The 12,221-nt window shown below is 35.6% G+C and overlaps 1 protein-coding gene across 1 annotated transcript; it reads left to right on the forward strand.

Annotated features, from left to right (window-relative positions):
- Nucleotides 1-2,441: 2,441 nt before the first annotated feature.
- On the forward strand, nucleotides 2,442-3,433 carry LOC113328358. Its single transcript, XM_026575471.1, has 2 exons — nucleotides 2,442-2,926; nucleotides 2,995-3,433. The coding sequence occupies exons 1-2, from the start codon at nucleotides 2,442-2,444 to the stop codon at nucleotides 3,431-3,433; spliced, it is 924 nt and encodes a 307-aa protein (XP_026431256.1).
- The last annotated feature ends 8,788 nt before the right edge of the window (nucleotides 3,434-12,221 follow it).

The following is a 12,221-nucleotide window of genomic DNA, read 5'->3' on the forward strand; positions in this document are numbered from 1 at the left end:
AGAAGACATGGTTCTGTAGAGAGTTGCTCCTAATATCGGCAGTCGACGATGAAGATGGAGAATACTCAAGTGTGGGTACTGGTTGTTGCTCGGACAACGTGTCTGTGGATCAAAAATTTCGAGTTGTATCACTAAGAAAAGAAGCTTATTGTTGATGTTCAAGGTCCAGATAAAGAAGAGATGATGAGTGTCCATTGTTACTCGTGATGATCATAGTGCAGCGGTGATGGTGATCAGTATTTGAGGCGCTGGTAATGAACAGAGTTGAACAAAGTTTTTTGGTCGATAAGGTTAGGCCAGAAGTGTTAGGGTTACGTGATGTTTTAGGGTTATGTGATGCTTTAGAAAGTTAGAAGATTGTTACAATAGTTAGTGTTACAGTTGAGGAAGCACTTTTACAGAAGAACAGTAGTGTGACAAAAGGATGTCACAGTCAAGTTGTTACAGAAGAAATTGTTACAGTAGAGTTGCAACAGTTACAGAAGTGTGACAAAAGCGTTGCAGAAATCAGATTTGATGTTGGTTGAGGTAAGAAGCTTTGGGTGAGTGGTTGATTCAAAGGGTTAGGTTATTGATTCGAAATAGACGTAGGAGAAGATCAAAGTTGGTATTGCAGTCAGGGAGGACTGGTACAGTTTGATGAAGTTGATCGAATTCAGCGACTTAGAATGACAAGGAAAGTTGGTTGGATATGTTTGAGCTTAAGGGAGGATAATAGGATTTTAAGCTCAAACATGTTAATCTTAAGTGTGGTTGAAGAGTTTGTGTGAGAAACTTGGAAATCCTACAAAGTGTGGCAGACTTTGTGAAAGTTATTGCTTGTGGCAGAAGCGTAACAAAATAAAGATTGTCAGAGAATCTTGAAAAGAAAAGAAGTGTGAAGGTTTCGTAACAATAGTGTGACTGGAACAAAGAAGAAAATAAGAAGAAAAGAAAAGAAAAAAAAATAACAAGGTTGTGAAGAAAGAGAAGTTAATCACCAGATGGTGATGATAGAGTGTTAAGTTTGAGACGTCACAAGGTTGTGAGCGTGAAAAAAGATTGTAGGTGAGTAAAGTCTAGAAGTTGAGTGAAGCAATCATAGTGGGGATTTGGCTAGAGTTGTGTGAAGCAATCCCAATGGGGATTTGGCTAGTGAAGTGAAGAAACTCCAGTGCGGAATTTGAAGAGTTGAGTGGAAATCCTGCGAGTGAAGTGGGTAAACAAGTGTTGATTTTGAGCTACAATGCTCAGTGAAGAAAGATGAAGATGAGCTATAATGCTCGGTGTTGAGTTAAAGAATTTTGTTTTGTGTTTGGTTAGCAAGTTGTATAGAGCACAATGAGGTGTTTCTGTCTTGTTAAGGTTTGTGTTCCACTGCGATAAAGAAGAAGAACGTGAAAGAAGTTTGTGATTGTTGCTATGATATGATAGCAGTACGAAGTGAGTTTAATAATGATGACGGAATTCCGGTATGAGAAAAGACAAGAACTTCTTAACGTTTATCAATGGAAGAAGAGGAATAAAAAATGATAAAAGACAAGGACGTGCAAACGTTTATCAATGGAAGAAGAGGGTTACGGATTTATCGTTGAATGATATCTTGGTTTAACGGAGGATGTTGGAAGTTAAACCAAGATATGGTGATTTGGTTCGTGGGTCAACAAGTATTGTTGACACAGTGCATGGATCAACAAGCGTTGTTGACACACTGTGTCATATTTGGAAGTCGAAGCAAGCTGCCGGTTCAAGAGAGTTTTAGAAGAGTTCTATTTAGAGTTTGTGTTATGTTAGGAAAGTGTGCTTTGTTTAGAGTTTTATTTTATTAGGAAAGTACCTTGAGTGATTGTCAAGTTTGTGAGACTCTAAGTAGGCTGTTAAGCCATGAGTTTATGTACACAAAACTGATTATCAATGTAATCTTTTTATTGCTTCCATTTGTGCTCTCCTTTCTCTTGCTCGATCCTACAAACTCCTCTTCTCTTTCTATATTTTACGCTCTCTAACATGGGTCGAAATTATCTTTTTCTTTTATAAGCCCATCAAAATTATCCATGTATAGTGTAAACATAGTCCCGACTCCCGTGTACAGAGTTGTCATTTCAGCTAAAAGAGTCTTTTTTCTTTAGCCTCCAGTATCACACCCATTTTTGTATCTAAAATCAAACCCGATTTCTCCTTGAAATCCCTAGACAAAAAAAAATCAAAGAATCAAACCCAATTTCTCTTTAACCGAAGAATCTCATCATGGGGAAGTTTGACGATATACCAAAAGAGATGATACCAGAGATATTGAGCAGCTTGCCCACTGAATCTCTCTTGGATTGTAAATTGGTATGCAAAAACCTTGGAGGGATGTTGTTCATCTTCCATCCTTCTCCCAAAACCACTTGAATCATCTTATTTCTGCTGGTGATGATTTTGGTAAGTCAAGTTTTGTGTTCTTAAATCGGGTTTTCTTAATGCGTGATGAATTTTATTATGCTGAGTATGATAAGAATTCTCCTGAGACGCCCTTAAGTAGAAAACCAAGAATAGATATAAACCTTCCATTTTACGAGTGTAGGTATGATTATTCTTTTGCCGGTTCTTGCAATGGTTTAATCTGCATCGACTCATGGCATAACGATAGGTTTGGACCTACTTACATCTTTAATCCAGTCACCAGAGAGTATATTACTCTTCCAAAATTTGAAGGGAATTACTGGTGGACTGGATTTGGTTACATTCCTTCGACCAATGAGTACAAGGTTGTTAGGGTATATGATACCATAAATGTTAGAACTATCCATGTATACACTCTTGGGAGTAGCAATGGATATAGAAATGTGGGAAATATGGATAGGATGCCGTTTTATAGAAAATATGCTGGTGTGTTTGCACATGGAGCTCTTCATTGGGCAGATGACGAAGGAACCATTCTTGCCTTTGATCTAACTGATGAAAAGTTTAGCAAACTTCCATCACCACCGTTTTTCACACGAATAGAGTTTATATGTTTTCCTATTTCACTAGGGGTTTTAGGCGATTTCTAAGTGATACTTACTGTCGTGATGCCTTACATGGTGAAATATGGTTGTTGAAGAGGAATAAAGATAATTATGATGATTTGAGATGGAGTAAAGAGTTTAGTTTCGACATTTGCACATTACGGAGTTCACCGCCATTTGGGTTAATGAAGAGTGGTAGGCTTCTATGCTATGAGAATCACAAGATTTATGGTTATGATACAGAGACATCATCTGCCATAATGGATGTGGATTTTGGCAAGTCTATTACTAATGCAATCCCTCACAAGAATACTTTAGTTTCATTAAAGATATTAGGAGAAAAAGATGCAAAAACAATGGAATCTGGTGAAATAGAAAGTTCAAGTAAGGAGACAGAAACCAATGATTCAATTGAATCTGGTGAAAGAGCAAGTTCAAGTGAGGAGACAGAAAACAGTGATTAACTGAAGATGCTGCAAAACGAAGTAGAAGATCTTTATGTAAGTGTAATGATATATGATAAACCTTTATTGAAATTTTAAGCATTTTGAGATTAGATATCAAGGGATTATGCATGTATGTAATGAATTGACAATATGTGGTGACATTGTATCATGTATAAATTGTTCTTGCTATGCTTAGTGCGGATTTTGTGATTTACTATTGTTAGACTTAATGAGAATGCAATGCAAACTTTAGTAAACTTATTATCCCTTTATAAGAAATTTGAAACGTAGTCTGAGATGTATATGCAGAAGTAAGAAACCTTGTCTGAGATGTATCGTGGGAAATTGAGAGATTTCTTTATAAGAAATAAGAAACGTAGTCTGAGATGTATATGCAGAAACAAAAAAAATTTCTGAGATGAATCTTGGAAATTGAGAGCTTTCCCGGTGGTCTTATAATCCTGGCCTTATAGGAAATCTATATGTTTCTTAGTTCTCTGCTTATGTTTGATTAATGTTGTCATTTCAAGATTCAATGTGTTATTTTCGAGTTTTCATGTAACCCCATAGCATGATATATACTAGTAGAATTCTTGAGTTCAAGGAGTTAGAGGTTAACTCTGTCGGTACTACTGTTTTTGTGTCTTTGTGAAGAGCCTAGTATTGCTCAATTCAGAAACTTATGTGGGGCATAAAGATAGAAAATAAATAAAGCTCAGAAGATATGGTTGGCTATGTTGTAAAAGGAGAGCGCCTTTGGCGCTGCCCTCTAAGCGTAGGGACAGCGCCTGGGAAAAAAAGGCTATCAGGCGCCAAAATAAAGCTTAGTTATGTTGTTTTCTAAATCTCGGGCGCCTTAGGCGCCAAAGGCGCTAGGCGCTAGGTTTGGCGCCTTGCCTAGAGCCTTTTACAACATGGTTGGTCCTGGTAACAACAAATGTTTGAAGAGCATGACTATTATTTACTCGAAATATATGTCTACTTGCTATACTTTTGTTAAGATGATTTCTTAGCGATTTCTGGACAAGAATTTATATAGCACTCAGACCAGAGCTTGGAGATGTGAATGTTGAATATTTTTTCTTTGAGATGAAATAACCTATTACTGAAACCGGCTCTTAGGTTTGTTTTGATATTTTTTCTCTTGTTGTTATGAGTGTTGTCTAGTTGTTCTCAATCCGTTAATATTGCTGTTGTTTATGTTATTCATTTTATCTCATGGTTGATTATTGAAAACTCGGATACTTGTCTAATGCTACACAAGTTTCTTTGTTTATTATCTTTTGGGTTTGTTCAATTGGCTGATATATATCAACTATGCATTTGATGGCCGAAGCTTGAGATGGAAATAGTGTCAAGTCATTTGCAAATAGTGTCAAGATTTTGGCTAACTAAGTTGTTTTCTTTTGGTTAGATTTTGAACCCAAATCCAAAGGCTATGTCAAAATTGGTTACTGAAAATGCAAGTGAAGAGTTCTTGTGTACTTTGAGCAATTACTTGTGTCAAGAATGTAATCATGTGTAAAGTACTCAGACTAGAGATTACATAAGGATTTCACAGTTTGAGTATAGTTAGTTAAGATCTTACTCAAAACTTTTTGACTTTGTAGTATGGCTACTTATCCTGGAGTAAGGTGGAAATTCCAAAGTAATATTTGAGTCTATCTACTGAATATGTGCGGTTGAGTTCATCTATTCTCCTAACATTTGTATCATGAGATTATCCTGCTAGAGTTAGGATTTAGGGATCCTTTTCTGGTTGGATGAGTTCACTCACATTATGTAACATGATAATTGGTAAGTAAAGTTCCCTTATCTTGTACAAATGATTTACTCATTTACTTTTTGAGGTTTGATATGATTTCCTAGGACAAATTATTCAATTGAACTTTCCTCATCCGGGTCTTATATGAACTATGAAGAAGATAAAATAAAAATGCACATATTTTGGGGGTTATCTGTTGTGTTCCACTCTGGAAAGCATATGATACGATCTTCATTAAGTAAATAATCTAACGGATCAATCTCTTTGTTGGTCTTGATCATTGCTTCCACTAGCACTTCATCTTCATCTTTATTTTCGGCGGGTGTAAATATCACACTTGCGATTTTCTGAATCAGAAAATGGGCTATATAGCCAAAATTGGGTGTTTTCTGGGCCATATGGACAGTTAGGATTCGGCCTGGGTCAAATGTCCAAAGGAATCTTTAAATATTGAGTTTACGTTACTGCCCTTCATATCACAGAAAACCTATTTCTTCTCTCGTCTTCTTCGTCACCCTGAGCTGCAGTGAATGAATGGAGTTAGGGGTTGCTTCTCCGGGTAAATCATATGAAAAAATTGTGAATTGATAAGGGTTTCTGAAGATAGAGAGGATGAAATTAAGATCGGTTCGATCAGTAAATCCGTGATCTGAGAGCTTCCACAATTAAATTGATTCGAGACTGTGTAGTTGATGGGTTTAATGGCCGATTGAGTTCAAAAAGATGAAGTTGCAGAAATTGATATGGGACTGAACTTAGTTACAGCAGTGGAAGATTGAAAAGCAGATGGGATAGAAGGAGGAGCAGCAGATGCTGCTGTTGAATCTGAAACGAAATTGTAATGGTTTTGAGGTTGGATATGTGATGGCTTGCAGTGAGGTTATGAACTTGTAATTCAGGGTTTGAAGCTGCTTCCGATTGAATGCAATGGTGGTGCTGAGCATTAAAATTTTTCTTCCATCAATTTCACTGGTAAGTTTCTTGATCCTATTGGTTTAACTTTTGTAAAATCCAGTTTAAAATTCATTGAATTTTGTTTGTATGTAATTAGTTTCATCTGGGTTAAGCTTGTGTAAAATCTGGATTGACCTGAAATTGCTTTTATCCATGTTATACTAGGATGAAACCAGTATCATCCTGTTTTGGATTGACCTGAAATTATTTTCATCCATGTTATACTAGGATGAAACCAGTATCATCCTGTTTTGGATTGACCTAAAATTATTTTCATCCATGTTATACTAGGATGAAACTGGTTTCATCTAGTTATAGTCTGTGATATAATTACGTTTTCGTCAAAATACTCAGGATGAAAACTAGTTTCATATAATTTATTCATTGATATACCATTTTCGTCAGAAGACTCAACTAGAAACCAATTTCATCTAGTTGTAAACTTTCATATAGCTGTATTTTCGCCAAATGTGCAGGATGAAACCAGTTTCATACAACTTACATATTGATATACCTTAATTTCGTAAGAATACTCAGGATGAAACCAATTTCATCTAGTTGTAAATTATAATATAATTGTTTTTTGTCAAAATATGCAGGATGAAAACTAATTTCATCTAGTTATATACTATGATATAATTGTATTTTCATCGGAATATGCTGGATGAAATCAGTTTCATCTCGTTTTGAAGGTGCGGCTGCTGGATTGGACCGAGCTTGGTTGTAGTTGAAACTGAGACTAAGAAGATGTTTTTCTTGCTGATAAACAGATGAATTCGAGGTTGAGTTGTTGTTGCTGGAAGATTATGATGATGAATTAAGAACAGGTTTGGTTCAGATTCAATGAAGATGGGTTTCTGATATTTGTTGTCTTGATGTTGCTATTGAACTACATGTCTGGATTGTTAAGAATATGTATTGATGTGGCTGGCTCTTGAACACAGTGAAGATGGTGATGGAGTTGATGCAGGTTGGCTTGGGATGTAAACTGGTGGTATTGAGGTTCAGGTGGGATTTGAACTGAGTTTGTTGGTAGTGATGTCAAGAACAAGGAGTAGTAGTGGCTGCAGTTTTGTGAAGTTTCAGTGGTGGTTAAAATGGGTTTTGAGTCTGCAATGGAAATGTTGCAGGTGAACAAGAAATGTTCTGCAGCTAATGGTCTGAACGGAGTTGTAATGGCTGATTATGAAGTTGAGGTTGTAAATGAATGTGTTATCGAATGTAGTGTCTAGAGTTGTGTGAGATTTGGATAGAAATGGAGTAAATGGGATTCTCTGTGTTGATGGATGAAGATTGCGTATGAATTGCAGGCCAAGCAATGGAGCTGGAGCATGAAAGATGAATGTTAGGAGATATTGCAGAGATTTGAGCAGAGATTGACAAGAAGATGCAGGTACAAGCAATGGCAGGTTAATTGATTATTGCAGTTATGATAGGATGGTTAGAGCCGAGACGAGGAATACAGTGGTGGTGATTTGGTATGAGATTGCATATTATGGATCTGGTGCTAGTTGGAGATAGAAAAGAAAAGTTATAGCTAAAGTTGCAGGATGATTTTACTGAGATAGTGATTATGTCGCGGGTTGAGATTGCAGCAGACCTAGTGGTGCTGGTGAAACATGGATGAGCTGGTGAAGTTTTGAAGTGGCTGATACAATGGCATGACTAATAGATTTCAGGTTTGCTCGATTTGTGGAGTTTTCAAGGGAGATACATAATGATTTGAAGAGAATCAACTGATTCTGGTATTGTTTGTTCATGAGGTGTAGTCTAAGGAAGATGATGATCACAAAATGAGTACACCTTGTATATCGAATACTCAATGATGAATGTAGGTAATGGAAATTGAATAAGGACTAACAATGCAGTTTCATTTCAATTTTTTAGCAATAAGTCGCAACAAAAAAAATATTAATGTAAATTAAGTTTAAGTTTTTTGTTTGTAAAAACTTTATCTTTGCATGCATTTATGATCACCTGGATTCATCCATGGATGTATATTTCTTAACTGCATGTCAATTAATATGAAAAATTTACTTAAATTAATTGTAACTTCATGATATTTCATACAATCTAGTCTGAATATGCAGGATGAATACCAGATGCATCTTGACAAAAAAATATACTTTTGTTTGAATATGCAGGATGAAACTGGTTTCATCCAAGACAAAAAAAAAAAATTCCAGAATGTCCAGGATAAAAAAAAAATTGTTGAAATGATCAGGATGCAATTGGTTTCATCTTGTCCAAAAATCTGGGTTTTTCAAAATATGCAGGATGAAACCGGTTTAATCTGTGTTGTTTACTCATTCAAATTTTAGCATAAAAAAAATGAAGAGCATCTACAATTGAACATGAGTCAGTAGAATGCATAACTATAAATAGAATTTGGAAATTCAAAGCATCTGCAAGAAGTATATGAATAGAGTTAATGTTATTATTCAGTTGAATACATAAAGAAAACTGATCCATATGCCGAAGCTTACAGCTGCAGTACAACTTTTCAATAATAACAACATTCAAAACATATTTTCAGTTCACGTTCAATCAGCACCTGCACCTCAACCTATTTGCTTCATCAAGCACAAACATCAACATTTCCAACCAATTCAAACTGAAATCAGTTAATATAGCAAACCCAGTTTCGTCTTAACCATTAAGACACTTCTCCCTTAACATATTTGCATAACCACTAACTGTAATTTCTACTATGACCATCTCACCACTACTCCTTCCTCGAACTGACCACAAAATCAGTTACATTGCCTACGGTCGGTCCAAGCTTTTTGCTGCAACAGTATAGGAATTAAACTTTTAATGTATCATGGATATGAAAACGAATCAACATCAGGCATCAATCTATTGAGTGTTCCCAACCATCTTCAATTCACAAACAATTTCATCCTGAACAACATAATCTTTCATGTACATCCATAATTCTTTTTCAACCCGGTGCTTATTCCAGCAGATCCCAGTTTAAGGCTCACATCGAGAAGCAAGTTGACTAATAAATCATGTTGCATCCATTTCATTATACAATGAATCATAATTTCTAACATCTGCGGATTATGAAAAGAAGTATACGAATAAGTAAGAAACAATGCTCTTATTATCAAACATTTACTAAATTCGCACTCAACAAAGTTATGCTATTATTCAAACTCTTTTACGAATTAATCTAATAATCTAGCTCATTCTTAGCTAGGTTTAGTTACTTACCAGAAAACTGACAGCAAGCACAACCCACCACCTTCAACACTTACCACGGAAAACCAGCACAATTCATCATTCCCATCAGCATTTGCCTCCCCCGCCATCCCACACCACCCACGTACAACCCGCAACACTCGCCATCCTTACCACTCACAGTACAATCCACCATCTTCACCATACCCACCACCGACCAACAACATCAACCACTCCCCACCAACACCAGTCATCACCATCCACCACTCAACCCTCATCACTTCCTTCGCTACACATGAAAACTGAACAGTTCACAAACAACAGGTAAATAATTCAAAATCATATTGTTATCATACTGAACATGATTCAAAACCAAATTACACTAAAACAAAGCAAATGTTATTGTTTAATCTTAATTTGGTACTCCATTCAGACAACCCTAAAAAAGCATGAAGAAAACCAAAAATTTCAAAAAAGAAAATCACATTGACTAATGAAACTTCAAATTATAATGAATTGGAGAATTATTGCATTAGAATCTGTGTCAAACTTGCCATAAGAGGAAATCAAAATTAACTCATATGTCGACAATGGATTTGACTTGCAGGGAACTCGAACAAAACCCAACTCCTAATTCTTCTCAAACTCTCAAATACACTTCTTTAATCTCAAGTATTTTGTTTAAATATTGATAGAATCAAACTATGTATCTAAATTTTTTCAAAATACTAAAATCAAACTTACTGATTTGCATAGAGGTTGGAGAAAAGTATAATACTAAATCGAACGACGATTGAAACAAAATATTGAAGATTGAGTTCTTCAGATCGACATCTCAAAACTGGAGCTCCTTAGTTTACATATCGACACCAACACCACACCACTACCCATTCTCTGAATAAAAAAGCCTGTTCTTATTTGGATCGAAGCTTTCCGCAAAGCATTTAAAGAAGATAGGGGTATATTGGTCTGTTCTAGTTAATTAATAAAAAGAATTCTGGGTGAAATATCCAAAATGGATAATTGAACAGTATATTTCTGATTTTTTGATATATAAAAAGTATCAAAAGCTAGATATTTATATCACCCAGGAATTATTTGTTTGGGTCTTTTTGACCAATTTTGTGTTTCTGAATTTGGTCAAGAACTTCGACAAATTGATTCCGCCTCTCCCATTTCATCTTCCTCATCTGTCCAAGCTGTGGAATAATGGTCCCAAGCTCTTCCTTTAATTTGCCAGTGCTCTTCTGATCAGCCTGAAAACATAAAATCAAGTTTAAAAAGAGTAGATATCTAACAAATAAAGAAATCATAAATTCAAGGGCCATTTTTAACTGTGAAGACACAGGTTTACTTCATGAGTAATAGACTATCTCTCACTTTTGTGTTCTTAATGTAACATCTCCCATCTGATACCCGTTACTTGAACTATCTACTAAGTCAGCACCGTTAGTGTTCTTATATTTATCGATCTCGTCATCTATTCTCCAGGAAATTGGCAGAACTAAATCCCTGTAGAAACAGATTATGGAAAGTATGTGCATATATTACTAAAATCCGTAGTACAATATTGCTAACATTCGCTCGGTAAAGTAGCATTGAGAAAACTAGTGAAGTTTACTAGTTTAGGCTTATCGACAGTATTAATGTTACGAGAATGGTGCAATTTTACAGTATTAATCTTGTTTGCAATTTGGTAATAGGGAACATTTCTTGAGCATTATTCACCTGTGAGTCAGTGATTTATTAACAGGGTGCAGTTTCCTATCTCACGTTGTCTGGTTTTATTTTAGAGTTGACCTGTCTCGGTTTCTTGTTGTACATTTCACTGGTGTTCAGTAAGAATGTTAACAGTTAACTGATTTTGTTTACAAGAGAAAAAATGTATCCTGCATTCATATCTAGGAAAAGAGGGAGCATAATTTTTTACTGGCAGGGGCAGGAACCTGTTAGGTGTAATTTTTGGCGGCTCAAGACCCATCTTATCTCTGTCGTGATTCTTGAGTTGGAAGTGACAAAAACAGGCGTTAAGTTTACTGCCTAGTTTGTGATTAGCTTTTGTTTGACTTGATGAGAATGTACTGCAAACTTAAGTAAACTTATTTCCTTGTATGAGACATAAGAAACAGACTCTGAGGTGTTATGCTATTTGTTTCGTAGTTCTCTGCTTATTTTTATTAACGTTATTAGACTCGTACTAGCCATAATATGGCTAGTATGGCATTTCACGTAAAATGCCATACTTAAGTAATATGGCTAGTATGGTTAGTATGGCGTTTCACGTAAACTTAAGTAAACTTAAGGCTCATACTAGCCATAATATGGCATTTCACGTAAAATCTTGGAAGATGCATGATGGATGCCTTGTTTGTGTCTTGAAAGCTTTTGCTGTTATTTTTACCTCATTTGATCTGTATGAGCCTTCAACTTACATGAGGCAACAAAGTGTAATACTGGAATGAAATTATGAGCTGTAGCAAGAAATTACACCCGGACTGTAGATCTCTAATCCTAGAAATCTCTGCTTCTTAATAATATAAACTATTGTTCTGGGTAAACATATTTTTGTCTCGCATTTACCCTTCTTTTATTTTCTTTCCTTTTTATTCTACTTTTATAGCGTCATAGTGGTTTCATGACTCATAAGTTGTTTGATGATGCTGCTGCTTCATTGACAGGTACGATGCAATGATCTTTGAAGCACTTTCTAACATTACAGATCCCAATGGAGCAGATATTGGTTCTATCAATGACTTTATTGAGGACAGAGAGACATATGTAGTCATAGCTCATGTTACTGCTTTCAATTTATATTTCTATATGCCTTTGCTCTTTTAAAAATATACATTTTGCTACTGTATGTACTTCTAGTACATTAGTAGAAAACATGATAAAACATTT

This window comes from Papaver somniferum, unplaced genomic scaffold (genome assembly GCF_003573695.1).
Source record: "Papaver somniferum cultivar HN1 unplaced genomic scaffold, ASM357369v1 unplaced-scaffold_107, whole genome shotgun sequence".
Classification (NCBI taxonomy): Eukaryota; Viridiplantae; Streptophyta; class Magnoliopsida; order Ranunculales; family Papaveraceae; genus Papaver; species Papaver somniferum.